The sequence below is a fragment of the Malania oleifera genome, chromosome 5 (assembly GCF_029873635.1).
Source record: "Malania oleifera isolate guangnan ecotype guangnan chromosome 5, ASM2987363v1, whole genome shotgun sequence".
NCBI lineage: Eukaryota > Viridiplantae > Streptophyta > Magnoliopsida > Santalales > Ximeniaceae > Malania > Malania oleifera.
Window position 1 is genome coordinate 44301690 of NC_080421.1, and position 19259 is coordinate 44320948.

The 19259-nt window shown below is 36.5% G+C and overlaps 1 protein-coding gene across 4 annotated transcripts in view; it reads right to left on the reverse strand.

Moving 5' to 3' along the window:
- Positions 1 to 17502, reverse strand: part of LOC131155715 (probable inactive histone-lysine N-methyltransferase SUVR2) — a 33098-nt gene extending 15596 nt beyond the window's left edge. The window contains exons 1-10 of one of the 4 annotated variants that reach the window (XM_058109064.1): positions 17290 to 17502; positions 16791 to 16824; positions 14191 to 14236; positions 6467 to 6551; positions 5785 to 5980; positions 5635 to 5667; positions 4884 to 5541; positions 3947 to 4155; positions 2909 to 3745; positions 2520 to 2779 (exon numbers count right to left, since the gene is read on the reverse strand). In XM_058109064.1, coding sequence (XP_057965047.1) covers positions 2520 to 2779; positions 2909 to 3745; positions 3947 to 4155; positions 4884 to 5541; positions 5635 to 5667; positions 5785 to 5967 — 2180 coding nt within the window. In that variant the 5' untranslated portion in view covers positions 5968 to 5980; positions 6467 to 6551; positions 14191 to 14236; positions 16791 to 16824; positions 17290 to 17502. Of the gene's footprint in view, positions 1 to 2519; positions 2780 to 2908; positions 4156 to 4883; positions 5542 to 5634; positions 5668 to 5784; positions 5981 to 6444; positions 6552 to 14190; positions 14237 to 16790; positions 16825 to 17289 lie in introns of all 4 variants that reach the window. The other 3 variants (XM_058109062.1, XM_058109060.1, XM_058109061.1) reach the window with 3 other exon arrangements.
- Positions 17503 to 19259: the final 1757 nt, after the last annotated feature.

Genomic DNA, 19259 nt, shown 5'->3' on the forward strand with positions numbered 1-19259 from the left:
GTTGGCTTTGTTAGTCTGATTGTTTGAGTTTTGTTTTATTTTATTTTCTCTTTAATCTTTCTCCTGTTTTGGAGGATTTCTTGTTCTCCTTTTTGTAAATCTTCTTTGTCTAATAAAATCATCTTCTTTTGCTATCAAAACTAAATAAATAAATAACACCACTAAATTTGAGGGTAACCCACAAAAATTCCATAAGGGAATGGCTCTCTCTGATTTTTGTAATTTAAGTCCTCTTCCAAGAGCTTAATACCCACTATTTCTTTAATTTGCTGAGAATTTTACGAACTGATATCAGAATTTGATTCCCTTGATAGGAATGTCCTGCAAGTGGCATAAACAAAAGAGATGGCAACAAACAACAATCACACATTAGGATACGAAATGGCAATGGGGCCTGATTTCACGTTTTGAAGGTAGAGGATGTGGCAACAGAAATCACTGTACCAGATGTGAAAATTTAAATTGGTAGCTGTGTAGATTTTTGTTGAAGATGAAGATGACAGCCACAAAGATGTTGCAGCCATGTGGCTGAAATGGCGATCATGCTGATGGGGAGAGGACCAACTATGGAAGGTGGTAAGGTAGTGATCGTGGTGGTGGGCTGTACTGCAATATTTTGTGGTGGTTAAGATTAGGGCATCTTACAAGGTCAGCTGGGGTGGCTATGGTGAGGAAGGATAATAGTTTTTTATTTTTCTTTTATTCACTTTTTATCTGAGAATATATATATATATATCTAACATAAATCTGAGAACATATATCCAGCCTAAACAAGGAATTTTGGCACTACCAAGTCTTCTATAGAGACAATGCCAACAACTTTTTACAAGGGGCGTAAATCTTCAAAAGAGGAAGATACCTTTAATTATGACTAACCTCAGGGGGTAAGTAAAAGAACTATCATTAAAAAGCATCAAAATAGGAGTGTAACCTGTGTGCATAAACAGTATGCCTCAAGCTATACATAAGTTCCCCAAAAATAAATCTAAACCAATGTTTCTATCCTCCATTAGACAATAGCCACAAGAACAATAGTCTCATTGATTTTTTTATGAACTATGAGAAAAACAGCCATCATAAAAAGGCACCAAAGTCAAAAATTGACAGCATAGGGATGGAATATTACCTACTCCGTTGGAGGAAATTCCCAAGGAGGATTTAGAAGCTCGAGATCTTTCAGATAAGTTTGCTTTAAAGTAGAGTGATATTGGAGGAAATGAGGTTCTCTTGGATGGTGGCAAAAGTCATAAATTGAAGGATGAAAGAGAATTAACGAATTTGAAGAGTTCTGTAAATTATGACGGAAAATATCTGAAAAGGGATTTTCTTGGTTAATTTTATCTAGTTTCATGATGTGATCCTTGGTTTTTTTTCTTTTTTCCTTTTTTTTCTGTTTTTTTGGTGGACTCCTTGTCCCCACACTTTGAACCTTCTTTCTCCCAAACTAATATACTTTTTTATTATCAAAAAAAAAAGGCACCAAAGCGTGGGGACGTGACCCATGTAAACAAACAGTATGCATCAAAAAGAAAAAAGATGAGGCTATAGAAAAATTTCCCATAAAATCAACCAAAATAATATATATATCAATGCTAGTGTCTCCCCATCACATTCAAAACAGAAGACTCAAAATCAGTTTCTTCAATGATCCTACAGTACTGCCATCTCTATTTCTTCTCATCAAGGATTCATTAATTCCTACTTCTCAAGGCTCCCGAAAAACAAGGGGCAAGCCTCCCAGTCTCCTTAGCACTGTGCTCACTTCCCCTATACCAGCAATAAAACAGTTCAATAATCTTCTCTGATATGACACACCACATCCCTAACAGGGAAAAACACATAGCACACTCCTTCCCTGCCACTTTAAAAAAAATAAAAAATAAATAAATTCACATGTCTCTTCTTCCTGTTTGCACACACAGCACATGCCAATCTGACACCTCTCTTCCTTTAATTATAATGTGTTAAGATTGTACTCCCACCTGCCAAGCTAAAAATGGCCTCTCTTCAGGAAGTGCCTAATTTTCCAAATGCCTTCCGATGGGAACTTCCACCAGAACAAACGGGAAAAGAATAGTATTAGGAGCATACAGAAGAAATTCCTCTCTCCTACCCCTCACAAATCACCAACAACAACCTTTTGCTCAACTCTAACCTCTCTAGGACAACTGAAAAAATATACACCTTTTCAACCTCTCTGTCTTGTAAATGTTGCCTAAAACTGGGATCCTGAACCCCCTATTTATCTCCATATAATATTCCTATCAAAGCCTCCAGATCAGGTAAAAAAGTAAAAAATATTAAGCAAATCAAACAAGGTTCAGAAAACAGACACTGAGAATAACTATTCATCCTAAAGAACATGCAACCCAGAAAAAAACAAGAAAGAAACAGCAGAATCCTTACTATACTTAATCAATGGAGTATAGGGAACAACGGAACTCTCAAACAAAATCATTGCAAAGTGACACAACCATCAGATAAACCTGAAAATAATGCAGAAGTGTCCAAAGATTTACCTGTGATTAATAAACCTAGCGACATTTCCATAAGCTCCAGCATCTAAGCATAGAGCTTCTTCATCCTTTATTACACCTGATTGCCATCCCGCATCAAGGACTACTGCATATCTGTGTTTTTCATTGTTGCTGCTTCTATTTCTCTCATGCAACTCAGTATTGGTTAATATTTCCCCAACATATTCACAGACGAAAGCTCCTTTGGGCAGGTCCTCCAGTGTTCGCAAACCCCATCCCTTTCCATCAGGTGTAAAAAACACCTGCAAATAGAAGGCATAGAGCGGATTGGTAAAAGAAAATAAATATACACTAGCCAGAAAAATTACATTAGCACTCCAATGCAAACTCCACATCCACCAATATGGTAAGAAGCAAGGACAAACTCTAACCTGCAAATCGCAAGTAATGCCACGCTGCACCAGCCGATTGCCGCACTGTTTACGGCAACCACATTTGCTCCAACATTCTTTAATGAACTTCCTCATAAGATGACCTTTGCATGGTTCTGCAATATCATCACTTTTGAATTTTTCTAGTGGGCAGTCTTTACAATAAAACAGGCAGTGTTGTTGAGGGTCGATGTTCACAGATACAGATTCCTCTAAAAATTCTTCCTTAACAAGGCCTCCTAATGTGTATGCAAATTCACCCCCAAATTTACAGGCACATGCACAAGGTGCATTTGATGATAAACAATCACCAAAACAAGTCGAACAACATTCCCCATCCCCAATCCGAACAAGACAGATATTCAAATAAGCATTTTGAAAAACTAAGTTCTGGGGTATATAGTGAAAGTAAGGCAGAGGCTCATTGTTGATTTCATTTACCCATGAAACTTTGACTCTTTCCTCTCCTTTGGTTATGTCATTGACATCATGAAGAGACCTTATATCATCAGGATTTAGCTGATGGTGCTGAACAACCACCAAAGTACGTGAACTTGCAGATTCGATGTTGGTATGTTCCTTTTCCTTACTCTTTGCACCACAACCATTGTCAGTAATTTTCTTACCAAGCTGCATTGCATCAGCAGTCCCATTCAAAGGTGGTGCAAGTCTTAGAACTTGAGGTACAGCAATTACAGCAGGGGATATATTGACTGATCCATTTACTGGACAAAATGGCATGCTAAAGTTTTCTTTATCACATCTGGTACTACGAGCGTCCCGTGCAGCAGATTTTTTCAATAAATCAACACTTGGTGCTATGTTTACTGATCTTTCCTGTGATTCATCAATCGAGTCAGTTACTAGTTCCAAAAAGCAATCACACACATCTTTCATCAGTTTCCTCAAAGAAAAGCTTGGTTCAATGTCTTTGAATGGTCTGAGACATTTATCCTCTACCATTTTTACAACTGCATCAAGACTGGGCATATGAAATTTAGGCCTTCCAAGGGCATTGCAACTTAGAGAAATTTTTACCTCTCCCAAGGATGAAGAAGCAATCTCTAAGTTAGTAGGAGATCCTTCTGAGGCATCTGCAATTTTACTACTGGTTCTCATCTCATCGGATGAAGCTGGAATACCATCACCTCTATCTTGTCCATCCACACATTCTGTTTCCTGGGGTTCTGGACCATCTTCTCTTTCATTAGAATCATTTCCAATGGGTGCACCATTGCTTAATGGTTCTGTAACAATTGAGCAAGAGAGAACGGAACCATCAAAAAAGCATTGAGTACAGTTAATATTTAAATACCCTATCAGCCAAAGGCAACATGGATTAGTTAAGCTCCCTGCTATTTTCTAGTAGAAAATAAATAAAGAAATATATGACAAAGGATGGTTAGAACTGGATCCATATTGTTAAATTTAAATGAAATGAACCACAACTGTTGTTTTTACCCAAAAGGAATTCAAGTGACACAAATCTCCAACACATCCATGCATTTGAACAGACTGCACAAAGCCACAAACACATACATCCGAATCTGGTTGTACATGCACAAACATGAATCAAATTGATACATACATAATCTCAAGCATTCTAAAAGTGTCATGTAACATGCATACAGTTACAACCATTTCTGTGACCCAGTAGCTAAATCCACAACCTAATGAGAAAGGACCCAGCCCGAAGAAAATATTCACTATGATGAACTCTAGACCAACTCATATAAATTTGGGTGTATTCTGTTCCTTACTGCAGTGCAAAAAGGATACAGGAAAATACAAAGAACTAGCACAAAACCTTGATGATATACCAGTTCATAACTTAATTCATAGTCAAAAATAAATGATGAATAGTTATAACACCCATCAGAATGGCAACTAGGGTTGCCACTGACCTGCTACACCTCAGTCATTGCAACAAAAAGAACCTAAAAATGAACTTAGTACGAGAGAAACAACTATGAACCTGGATGGATCACCGCAATAGGAACCTCATATTGTGCCATTTCATCGGTGAATGGCTCATCTTTTGGCTTGATCAGTGCACAAATATCAGGCATCTTCTGTTTGGGCAAAAGAACAATGCCAGGCTCATGTTTTGGCTCTTTAAACTGCAGTGCATGATGTGATCTCTCAGATGTCAATCTTTTCTCTCTGGGAGAAATTTGAGATGAGACTGGTTCCTTTCCTTTGTCTTTGAGACGTGTCTGGGAAGAAAGCAAATCAGGTTCAGTTCTCTTTGAAGCACATGACTGAGTTCCACCACCAGCACACTGCTGAGATGTATCAGAATCCTGCTGTACTGCCAAAAGCTTAGGCGAAACAGGTTGCTTTCCTTTGTTTCTAAGGTGTGGCTGCGGAGAAACCGGCTGTGGTTGAACTCCAATGTTTCTGACATTTGGCTCAGGTGATTCTCTCCTGCCCTGTAACTGCTGTCGGGAACTAGTATCAGGCTGTTCAGCCTCCTCTGCTTTAGGTTTTCTGAATGAAGTTTCAGCCAAGCTGGGGCCAGAATTACCAATGGGGGATGAAACCTGACCATCTTGGTATCTTAAGCGCAACCTTTTCAAAGGGCGTTCTGGCTCATCATGCATCTGAGCTTCTTCCTCTAAATTTTCCTCTTGCTAATAATATGAATTCAAAATGCAAATCAGTGAGGAAAAGTGTGTGGAAGCATGGGAAACATAAAGAGGGCAAGCATGAGAGGTCACACTTACATCAGTTTTCTTAGAATTCTTCAGTGCTGCTGCCTGACAGATTAGATCAATTAGATTAAAGTTCATAAGAGGAAATAAAAAATGGAAGGGGCAAGAAATGAAAACAGAAAACACTACTGAGTTTGAGCAACAACAGAATAAAAAAAGCACCTTTGTTTCCTCATACTCAAAAATGGCATCTGCAAGGACCCTATAACTTTCTTCTTCAATAAGCTCCCAATTTTTGTCATACAATTTTAGAAGATTTTTTAAAACTGGCTTCACAGTTTCTTCAGCAATGCCAAGATCCTTCATTGCACGAAAGGCTGACACAACTCGAGGATTTGGAGCCATTCATAAAAAACACCTGTTTTTTCAAAACCAGAGTCCAAAAATGTAAAATATGGCTACATTATTATCAGATATCAATAAATGTAAAAGAAGCCACATCTCCGCATTTTTTTACAAAAATGAAAATTTGAGATACAAAAGCCAGCTGTAAAGGGGTGAGGAACTGAAATTTGAACAAAACAAAATTTTATGCATTCCACAAATTTCGATTGAAATTGTCCCAGTGATCAAAAGATGTAGGCTGTCAGACAGTTCTCAGCTTTCATCACATATTCAAGCCTTAATTGATCTATTTCATTTCCCATGAATTAGTGTACCCCATTTTGTTTCTGAGACGTAGCATACTAGCATGGCTAAAATATTAATGATGAAAAAAATGCTAAAATATAAAAATGTAGAAATGATAACAATATCTCTATCAAACAAACCAAAATGAGGAATTTATATATATATGTTGAGGAAACAAATGGCAAGGCAGACCTCGGAGCTCACTGGTACTCACTTGCCAGCTTCAGATAGGTGATGAGGCCTTGAGTCCCTCCAAGGGATGGAATAAAGGCGGAGGTGATTTAAGGAGCAAACACACACTGTGGGGACCACCAGAGAGAGAGAGAATAAATGGCATTTAGTTTAAAATGTTCATGAAAATTCTGTGAGAAGTTTAAATACACCTTAATTGATATTAAGCTGTCAGTGAATAAAAATAGTGTCTATGGCTACTCAAGACAAATTTATGAACAAGAAGCATATATTGCATCAACATCAGGGAAAAAAAAGTGACATTTTTTATATCCAAAAACAATAAAACAATCAAAAAATGATATTTTTATAAAAGAATTATTAAATAAAGAAAAGAAAATTACAAGCAGAAAGATAACGGCATAAGTCATCTTCTAGAATAATAAAGAGAGAGAAACAACAAGGGGGAAAAAACGGACAAATGGCAAACAATGTAAAATAGCCATGCAATCATACTGGAGCAGTTGACCACACTCCCATGAAAGCTCCAAATAATGAACAACATAAAGAAGCCACAAAAATATTTATCCCCTAATAAATGCAAAGAGAGATACTAATCCTTAGAGATTCTTGCATCACTCACCAACCAGGTGCACCACACTGCACCAGATAACACTTCATTTCTTGGTTAAAAAGGAACTCAAAACATTGGAGAGGGTGAGTCAAACACATGAATTGGGAGGAATAGGAAGGCCTGCATGGGGTGTGCTTATAACTAAGCTAAACCTAGCACTTCAGCAGACAGAATTTTATTTCTTCTTCTCATGCCTTCCAAAACCCAAATCAATGTGCAAAATTACCCTTTCCTCTAGATTGTTGAACTTATCAATGTCAAACTCACATGCGCATAATGGTTAAATTAATTATTAATCCTTACATTTGCATTCTTGCAGAAGGTCAAGATTGGTGGGTCCTCACTGGGATTGGATATAGAGACACATGCAGTGGCAAGGTCTCTTCCAATCCCAATCTTGGGATGTTCTAGAGAGTTTTGGCTCGGTGGGCTCAAATTAAGGTTCACTAAAGGGAATCCCTATCCTTAGCCTTTTCTTAAATTGCTCAAGTGTCTGCATGTCATTCACAATATGTGTTCCCTTATATTTTCTCTCATCCTAACCATATGTCATGATAGGATTCCTTCAAAAGTCCATCTTTTTCATAATTAAGATATGACATATCAGTCTATTATTGGAGGATGACATCTTACATTTCGCCTCTATAACCCCCCCCTTGATTATTCTTTGAGGGGATCTTTCCAACACGTGAACATTTAAGCCCTGCCCTAATCCATGCTTGAGCTTCTTTGGAATTGCTTGGACCTCCTCTCTGGGCCCTCTCAAGAACATCCATTACTTGTGTGCATAGTTTTAAAAATTAGTGCATAACAGCCTTTACAGACATGCCATTACGAGGCAATATCTTGGAGGTACTTCGATTCACAATCGTAACAGCCATTACAGACCATTACGGGCCATTAAAATCTGCCCTTTAAATGACTAAAACAAGTTTTTGAGCCTTTTCTTTGCATTTTCCCTCTCTTTTCCCTTGATTGAAGTTTCAAACTCACTTTTAAGTTGGTTTACTTAGTTAATAAATATTTTATTATAAAAAAATCATTTTTGGGTTTATTTTCCATGATATCTAGTATGCATTTTTTAAATAACTACCATTCAAATAAACCTAACTTTTTCAATAACAACAACAATTAGAGTTAGCTACATGAATCCTTTTCCACCAATTTACACAATCAAGGGAATTTTCGTCGGCTAGCTTAAGAGTGCTATTAAATCCTTCTTCATTAACTCATTCCATATTATTTTAGGTCTACCTTACCCCTTCTAATACCAGCAACAATAATTGGCTCACTCCTCACTAGTAAACTACTTGGCAAGCGTTTCAAATGCCAAAACCATCTAAGCCCCCCCCCCCCAAAAAAAAAATCTTATCTTCTACCGATGCTACGCCTAATTTATTGCAAATATGTTTGTTCCTTAAATTAACCTTTAATGTTATACCTTTGTTCCTTAAATTATCCTTTAATGTTATACCTTTGTCCCTTAAATTATCTTTTAATGTTATACCATTCATCCACCTTGGTATTCGCATTTCAACAACTTTTACTTTTTGTATATGTTGTTTCTTAGTTGCCCAACGTTTTGATCCTTAGAACATGGTTGGTCTTATAATCATCCTATAGAAATTTCCTTTTAATTTTAAGAGTATTCTACAATCACACAACACACCTAAAGCACTCTTCTATTTTTTACCCAACATGCTTTAACTCTATGCATTACGTCCTCTTCAATTTTTCCTCTAGCTTGCATAATGAATCCAAGGTATCAAGATCTACTAGTTCTTGTTAATTTCTTGATTATCAAGTTTAATCTTATCTCCAATATTCCTCACATTTTCTCTTCTTTCTACTTATCCTAAAACCTCTAGACTCTAAAGTTGTTCTCCATAGTTCTACCTTATGGTTATGGTATAGCTACCTGAAGGGGTGACTCCTATTCTTCAGAGAATTCAACTAAGCTTTAAGGTGTTGCATCTCTACTTCCTTCTTTTTGAAGGCGAGTGAGGATGCTGACATGTGTTGGATCATCTACATCAGCTCTTCATGAAGTCTTTGGATGTGATTCTGGCATTTGTCAATAGGGATGGTTGTGAAGTCAAATTTTTTCTCAACTTTGTTGGCAAGCTCCCTTTGGTTGTCAACAATTTGTTGTAACATTCTGTTCTCTGCAAGGGCAATTTCTGATTGTCAGTTGAGAGTTGCTTCCGATGGAGAGACTTGTTTAGTAGATACACCTAGGTTGACTACAATTGGATCTCTGATTGTCCAAGAGTGTTTTGTTCGTGACCTTGCATCTTCATACTCTGATGGTGCGAAATCACCATCATAGCTTGAGGATCTTAACATGTTTATTTGGGGAAGATCATCATCATCATGTACCTTCTTTTCTCCATAGTTGACATAATAGTCAAATTTTCCTAATAGATTATGCATTTATACACCACTCCTACATTCATCAAACATAACAATGTGTCATTTGCAAACAACATGCACCATGGGATCTCGTTTTGTATATTCCTAATGAGTTCATCAACCACTAAAGCGAAAAGATAAAAGCTCAAAATAGAACGTTAATGTACACCTATTGTGATTGGAAATTCTTTAGACACTCCTACAGTCCTAACACTAGTCTTTATCATGCTTGCTTATGCTTAATACCATTAGTTACCTATTGCACACTCCCTTCTTTTCTAAAATCCGCCATAGAACTTCCCTAGGTACTCATGGGCTTTCTTTGAGTCAATAAAAACCATATGCATCTCCCTTTTTTTCCCTAAACTTTTCCATTAATTTGTTAAAAATTAAATAGCTTCTAGAGTCGACCTCCCAGGCAGAAAACCAAATTGATTCTCTAATACCCTCATTTCTAATCTTGTCCTTTGTTTAATTACCCCTTCCTGTAGTTTCATCGTATGACTCATAAGTTTAATTCAACGATGGTTACTAAATTTGAATATCTTCTTCATTTTTGTGTATAGGTAACATGTTTTTCCTCCATTCCTTCGACCTTGGTTTTTATAATAGTGTTGATTAGACTAGTTAACCATATACTTCCATTATCTGCAAGACATTTCCAAACTTGAATTAGGATGTTATCTAATCCTATAGGTTTCCCACTTTTCATCTTTTTTTAAAGTCATCTCAATTTTAGAGACACTAATTTTGCGAATAAATCTAATATTTTTAGCCTTTTGCTCATTTGTCACTTCTAAGTTTAAGCTTTCAATTTGATTGTCATTAAACAACTTATTAAAAGTATCTTCACCACCTCTCTTTTATGTCTTCTTCTATAACCAAGACACTATTATTCTTATCCTTAATACATTTGACATTACCTAAATCTTTGCACTTTCTTTCACTAGCTCTAGAAAGTTTATATGTCTCTTTCCCCTTCTTTTGTATCTAGTCTAGCATATAAATTATCATAAGCACCATGTTTAGCTTCACTAGTGGCCTTTTTTCGCATCTTTCTTGCCACCTTATACTTTTCAAGGTCTTTTATGTTTCTACAATTTTGCCATGCTTTATACCAAATTCTTTTTATCTTTATAGTTTTTTGGACATCTTGATCCTACGACCAACTTTCTTTACTGCCCAAGAATCTTCCCCTAGATTCACTTAAAATCTCTTTTTCTATCCTTTAATCCTTTCAATAAAGCTAGTCATCCTATTCCACAAAGCACTTGCATCTACCTTATTTCCTATTGTCCAATCACCCTCTTTTATCATTTTATCTTTCAATTTCACTATATTTTCTCACTTCAAACTCCACCACCTAGTCATCTTACATTGATTTATGTTGCTCTTTTAAGTTCATTTTTCAGTATGTATATATAATACTAGAACTCTCAAAACGATGCTCAAAGCTCTCTCTCATCCGAGACTATGTAAACCTCGAGCTAACTTCCCTTTACACTGGCTCTCCTCAAAGTCCTTAAATGCCTCGTGGCCTTGCCCTATTTAAGCCCCACTTCTCAGCCTTATGGAACAAAGTCATCATAGCCCTAAAGCCACTAACGACTCCTCCCTCCTCCTCGAAGCTTTTTCCTGTCAATCCTTGGAAGCATCGCAGCCTTTCGTCCATGCCCTAGAATGCCTCGTGATCCCTTCCTAACCACCGCTTGAAAGGCACAAGTGGGGAACTGAAGAAACTGGAATGCTCGGTAAACTATGACAAGCTGGGAGAGTACTCTATTCCAGGAGAGGTTGGAAGCTTCCAAGTTGGTGAACTGATCCCATGTTGAGCAAGTTAATCTCATGGAATGTGAGGGGACTTGATGACAAAAAGATCTGTAATCGAATCATTTCTCAATGACTAGAAAGGCGATGTTATTTGTTTTCAGGAAACAAAGGTGAATTGCATGGATAGCAGGTTGGTTTAACAATTTATGGTCATTAAGAAATGTAAATGGATCACGTTGAATGCAATAGATAATGCAGGAGGTATTCTCATTATTTGGAATAATTTGGTCGTGGAATTGCTGGAACAATCCATCAATGCCTTCTCAGTCACTTGTTTGTTTAAGAGTTTTAAAGATAATTTCATTTGGAACTTTACCACAGGTCTATGGCCTAGAGGAAAGGACTTCCAGGCACTCCACCATCACTGCAGCTACAATGGAAGATGAGTCGTGGGCTTGGAAAGAGATCCCTCCTCCCCCCAGCTATTTTTTGGGCAATGTGGAGAGAAAGGAACAGAAGAGCCTTCGAAGGAACTACTTCTCCTATTCAATCATAATGGACTAGTGGATGGCTATGATCTCTAGCTAGCACTACTTCTCCCCTTTGTAATCCTTGATTTTCTTGACATTTTTCAGTAGGGGATGTTTTTCTCTTGTTGTTTTCCTTTGTATTTGGGAGGCAACCCCTTGATGCCTCTTTTAATATAATTTCTCTTTATTGATCAAACAAAACTATAACTCTATGTTGTGTAGTCAAACTTTCACTTGGGATAACTTTACAATTTGACTTTTATTTTGTCTACTCTTGAAAATTATTAAGTGCTCCTCTTTTCTTAAATAAGCTATTGATTATAACAAGACCTTATGACATAACAAAATCTAAAATCATATCACCTAATTCATTTTTATATCCATATCCATGGCCACCATGTATGCTCTCATAACCTCCATTGTCCTTCAATCTGTCCATTCAAATCAACTCCTATGAATGTTTTAGACCTGCTATCCTTTTCACCCCAAGTACTGAGGCTGAGGACAATGTGCAGTGGACTGTGACATTAAATGGGCAATTCTCTTTTGGTTCAGCATGGGAAGCGACGAGAAAATGGAAGGATTCTGTAAGTTGGGCAAAAGTGCAATGGTCCAAAAATCACTTTCCAAAGCATTCTTTTATTGCAAGGTTAGTCATTTTAAATAGGCTTTCCAAAATAGAAAAAGTAGCAAAATGGGGCAGATTGAAGATACTATATGCATGTTGTGTGGTTTAAATGTTGAAACCAGAGATCATTTGTTCTTCAATTGCTCAACTTCTGGTTGAATGTACACCAAAGTAATTTCTGAACTCAACATTAAGGAAGCCTCAAAGTATTGGGAGGAAAATTTAAAGTGGTTATCAAGCCTAGGGAATTCAAATTGGATTGAAATATGTAAAATAGCATGGGCAGCCAAGATTTATTGCTGCTGGAAAGCTAGAAACAAGCTGGTTTTTAAAGAAAATCAAATCAGTATTGATCTGACAGCAAGGCACATTGTCACAGACATCAAACTGAGATGCTCAGGAATTAAAAAGTTCAGATTTCCTCAAGTAGGCTGGATTTAGATTGAAGATCTTGCCAAGAAATTCTTTGAAGTTTTCTGCTTTGTAGCGGGCATTGGGATTTGTTTTTCTGCTTTGTAGTGGGTTTTGTGGTTCGTTTTTTGACAGCATGTTGTGCTGGCAGATTCTGCCTTTTTCCTGCTAGTAATATATTGGAGCTAAATTCTTCCTAAAAAGCCCCAGCAAATATAGAAAATATATGGTCAAAATACTCTAACTTCATTAGCAACTGGCCAAGTGGCTCAGAATCACATACCTTACAATTTATGAGCCATAGCTACCTTTCCTAACAAAACTAAATGCAAAATTTTAAATTGATTAGACATTAGGGCCCAAAGATTCTTAAACTTTAATGATAAAAATATGCGAATTGAGGCTTACACATTCAGAGGGCTGCTCAGCCGCTCCACATAACCAGAACTCATTTACATCCTTTTCAAGATTCATTTGAAATACACAATACAGGAAGAATCAGACTAAAACATTAGGACTCGAATGTAGGTATCCATGAAATTTAAGGGAACAAGCACAAGAACCTCCAAACCCAGTGCAAGACTTGTCTTTATTAAGAAATTTTAAAATGCCCATTCATCATGACCAATTAATAACTTATCAAAATGTTACTTATATTGAATGAATGAAGACATCATGAGCACAAAACAGTAACATAAAAGAACCAATAAAAATAGAATAAAATATTTAAGCTATGACTTCCATCACATCTCATGGTTCTATCCTACTACATAAAACTTACAGTTAGGAAAAAAAGCAGCAAATTGACCATGCATTATAAATGGGGCCAGCTGCAGCAGCTGCATTTTCTGCTCCCACAAACAATTACAGAGATGCAAAGTTCTCTCCAAATCCATAAATAAATTTGCATTTGTTCAATAAATACTTTAAAAGCACATTTATGAGCATACTGCTTGCACATGCAGCACCAAAGAAATGAATAAACAAATTAGGGGAATGAAGTAAATTTATAGATAGATATACGACCTGGAAAAAGATATCAGAATCAATCAATAGATTGATGACCAAAAAGAAAAATGATATCAAGCTCAAACAATCAACAAGATAACATGACAATTAACTACACATCAAGAGAAAATCAATAACGCACAAAAAAAACAGGAAAATCATGAATAATGTAATGAACTGATTCTGCTTTTAAAAGCTCCAATTCATGCCCAAGTTTGTTGGTCTTTCCAATACACCTTAGATCCAGGTTACCAAGTTTTTTATTCAGGAAATTGACAGCATCAATGTTTTTGCCTCCTTTCAAAGATAAGAGATTTTTGTCCAAAATCTGGTGGATATGTGAATGTCAAGTCCTTGTATTTTTTCGAAATTACCTCTCTGCTTAACTCTTTCTTAAAAGACGTCTTCAGTGCATTTAACCTGCAACATAATGAAGCACATGTAAGCTCACACTTTCATGACCAATCCTGCCAGCTAACACATTGGGACGCAAATATATTCATATATTACCATTTAAGAAAAATGTATACCAATAACTAGAGAATATATTATAACATAATTCTTTTTCTTTGTGAAAAAAGACACATGGGCAATTCAATGAACTATTTGAAGCTTCAAACATGTCTAAATCAATTTAGTTCATGACCTAGTGGCATCTATGTCCCACCAAGATTTTATCACCAAAGAATGAGGTTGAAATGGTGTCATGCAACAAGAGAGAGAGAGAGACAAGAAGAGGTTAAAGTTATAATTAGATCAGCAAAGGGGATGACAATCAAAGGAGCTCCAATGAATCAACAGGGAAATAATTTGATAAACTAAAGAATTGAACAAAGGGGATGAGAATCAAAGGAGCTTCAATTAATCAGCAGGAAAATAATTTGATAAACTAAAGAATTGAACAAAGTGAAAACATGGAAAGAGGGTTCAGAGTATCTAGATCAAACTTTTTTTCTTTTTCTTTTTTTCCTTTTTTCTTTTTTTTTTTTTTTTTTTTTTTTTGTGGGTTGGGGTGGGGAGCAGGAATGCAAGAGCATGCATTGAAAGCATTTTTTTTATGACTGCCAAAATAGAATAAAAACTATATGAGGAATACGACATATATTAGAGAACTCCCATATATCTTGTATTTTTCCCATATTATCTAATTCTCCTATGTATTTCCGGTTAATGATCTCAATAATTTTTGTCATTGTTTTATGCCCTAAAATACAAGTGTGAATTTCTTAGTATCATAAACTGCTTTCAAATGAAGATTTAAGTAGAACTTCCTATTTCTGCCAGTATATTTACTTAGCATCCGATGGAAGCTGATACTGTTCTTTCAAGCATGGCAATATAGTCTTGTCCATTGTTAAATCCTAAGTTATAAGAACTGAGCAAACAAAGATAACAATAGAGGAAATTCCCCGACCTCCTTCATCTTGAAAACTTAATCGCTCAATAAGATGGGGGTCGACCAGGAAACTATATGCAACAAACGTGACATAGAAATCATTTTTTACCAATAGACACAGCAAATTTGAGTGGATACAACCAAACAATATGCATTTGGTGTCGACCTTCAGCACTTCTAAAAAACTTAAATGGATAAATAATTCTTTTTATAGTTGATTGATTTGCATCATTTATTAAGTCAACTCATTTAAAAGATACGCAATTCTCAAATTTGAGTACAGTAAACATGAAATCCCCTTCCTGACCAAAGACAGACAGACACACACACACATAAAATTCCAACAAAATTCCAACTTACACGACCTAAATGATTTTCTCTCCAATAGACCCTTAGAATTCCTTGATCTAATCAGAAACAGATAAAAAATCTGTAATGAACAGCACTTGCACCTTTTAGGATTAGAAACAATAGTCCATCACAACACACACTCCATCATAAATCGTCCACAAAAATGGGTAACATAATCTTTTATAAAAGGGCGTATTTCAAATCCAACAACCATTCACCACCACCAAGCTAAATAGATCTCTCAACTATCCATCCCCTGTGTCTGCATGTTGCTTTCTAACCCAGATCCTTTCAACTTCATGACCAAATAAGCCTGTAACCAAGGAGGCAAGAACCCCTTCACTTTGTATATTTTGTACTTGTTGACTTTCAATTTTCATTAATAATTACTTAGGACCTTTAACATTTGAATCAATTAATTCACAACACAAAGTCATCAAGGGTCCAATACTAGGGTATGAGGCAAGGTTCAGTACTACAAGATACTTCTAAAAAGAACAAAACAACTCTGAACAAAAAAAAGGGTCTGAAAAAATGACCTCAAGGAATAAGTCTGGTGTGTATTGGGCAAGCATGCCCAACACTAATACTCAAAATCCATCCAACAAAGCATTTGACAACACAAGGTTAACCTTTTAGAGTGATAAACAACATGCATGAATAGTTTCCTTTTACTAATTGATGAACAACCTAGCTTTAAAATGCAAGCAATATCAAAGCTCAATGTACCATGTTGTATTCGCACGCGCTTGTTTGCTAAAGTTCTGTTCACCCTCAGTATTTCTCACCCCATTTAGTTGATCTCGCATCATTTTGTGGTATTAGTTTTACTATGTCCTGAGAAATAGTGCACTAAAATTCCCAACCAATCTGCAAAGTCCTCATGAAAAAATTCTCAAAAGCCCAAATTTAGTAAAAATTGAGCAATATGCAGTATCTCACAACAACAACAAAAAATAAAAATAAAAATAAAAAAAGGAAGGTAATAAGTAAGCAATTTAATTTATCCAAACTGTACAGTAAACTATACTGCTAAAGAAGGCAGTGAAGTTAATAATGGCCAACACTAAGAAATCAATTGCAAATAAAATACTCAATCTGAGGGATAACCATTGTAATACAGCTCCGACAGCTCAGAAGTGCATTTAAAACTTGAACGCAAATAAAAGAATAAAATAAATTTATGCTTCAAATGAGAAAGTGGTGAACAGTTGCCGTTAAACTTACCAATTCATAGAAAATGGAATCGAGCCATTTGTACCTGAGAATTACCCAAAACACATGACACAAAAGTTGAGTCAGTGAAAGCTTGCTGCTGACGAAATGCAGGAAAATAAAAGAAAATGAAATTTCGATTCCAAAAAGCTCCATTTTGTAGGGCACAACAAAACAAGGCTCCATTCAACCAAGTCCAACACGATTACTTGATTTAGTTGAGTTCAGTTCTTCTTCCGCATTTTGGACAAACAAAGCACAAAACACAAGTCCCAAGGTTCCGTTTTACCAAACGAAGAGAAGCTGAAACATTACTCTAAAATGAGCTTCGATGGCGAAGCTTAAGAAGTAGCCAAAGAGAGTAAAGCTCGTAGTACCAAACAGCAAAAACACAGATTTTATTTCAGAAAACAGATTTCAGAAACATTCCAAAACAAAGTTGAATTGAAGAAAGCAAACGGAAAAACGAAGAAACAGAGGTCCAGCGACGGAACCGAATGTTCGAACTCACCAGCATTTGCGAGAGATTTTGTGGAAGAGTGATTCTCTGCGAGACAAGGGAGTGTAGGGCACAGCCAAGGACAAAATGATTTTTTGAAAGAGGGAAAACTCTTCAACAGAATCAACACTGAGGTGACGGAGAAAGCGCCTACTCTCCCGGTTGGGAAATTATTTGGTGTGTGCGTTTCATTGTTGTACCCGTGTCAGCGAGAAACATCCGCCATATTTTCCGTTTGGCAAATTTTTATTTAAATAATTTTTTAGATTTTTGTGGTAAAAATATATTTTTAAGACCCTTTTAAGTCGAGGTTACCTCCTAATTTTTTCAACTGCGGTCTATTAACTTGTGCAGTGCTACCGTTTAATAATGATTTAATGCATTATGAATAAAAAATGACTCTATTTTACTAAATGATTTTTAAAATTAAAAATTTTATTTTTTCAAAAAAATTAGATTGCACCTATTAGAGTGTCAATTACTTACAAATTCATGACTATTATGATAGGTCCATACCTAATTAAAGCAGGAATTAAGGTGGGATTATTCAAGTGGCAGTTGAATTTCCATTACTCGCTTGGGGGGAAATTAAGTGTGACTGTGGCAATTTTTCTTGAGTATTTAATTCTCTTCTTTGTATAAATAGGTGTGTGTTGTGAATGTAAAGATCATCAAAAATAACAGAGTTATGGAAAGTGAGTGGGAAGGCAGAGAGAGCTGTGAGAGTTAAGAGAGTTTTGAGTGAGAATTTTTATCTCCTCCTCCTCCTCTGTATTTTTTCAGAAAATACATTCTTAACTATCTCTCCCGTAGACGCAGGCTAAAATTAACCGAACCACGTATATCTCGGTGTTCTTTTGTGTGTGTTTTTATCTCTATTTTTGTCCAGGTTTCCCAACAAGTGGTATCAAAGCCATGTTGGAAGGTGTCCAACAAGTTTTTTCCGCAATCTCAATTCGGTCGTATCACCGTGTAGTTCTCGGCGAGATGATCACATCAGTGAAAACGACATAAAAAACAGACTCCAAATGAAGTCACATCAGCCATTGCAAGATTAAGGTTCTTACTCTGTTTTTCAATTTAAACATATTTCCTACAACTCTATTTTGGTTGGAGGTTGAAGAAGGAGCATGCCACATCATCCACTGCCACATCATCACTTTTTGTAGTGATGTATTGTGCTAATTACGTGTTTAAGGAAAATTCTGTTTAGGAAAATGTGACTTAAGTGGTCCATTGTGACCCCTCACTTCCCTGAGAATTTACTTGGTGTAATCTAGCACAATCATCACTGGCTCCACTGCCACATCATCATCAGCGTCATTATTGGGCCCCACTGCCATGTCATCACTAGGCCCCACTGCCACGTCATCATCGGGTCCCACTACTATGCCATCACTAGGTCCCACTACCACGTCATCACTTGACCCTACTACCACGTCATCACTGGGCCCTACTACCACGTCATCAGTGTCATCTCAGCAAACGGCGTCATAACGGTCAGGGAATATTCTGTCAATTAGGAAAATATTCTAGTAGTTAGTCAACTCACACCAGAACGGGGTTTTTTGGCAAAGTTAGCCTATTTCAAGTCTGTTTTTGACAAGACCAGACTTGTTTCTAAGGTTTTGGGTCATTCTGGACACAACAGTGCAATTGGTTTTGTGTGATTTTGCTCTAATTATATCATTTGAGCAAGTAAGAATCAAAAACTCCAGTCCATTCTATGGAGGATTCAGGATCTAGAGTCATGGTCAAATTGACGACATCAAATTATACTTTATGGAGACCGAGGATGGAGGATTTCTTAAATTGCAAGGATCTAGAAGATCCATTGGAAAATGAAGGTAAGAGACCTAAATCAATTTATGTTCAAAATTAGAATAAAATGAATAGGAAAACTGTTGGTTTTATTAGACAATGGATAGACTACAGTGTATTCCATCATGTTGCCCAGGAGATTAAAGCCTATACCCTCTGAA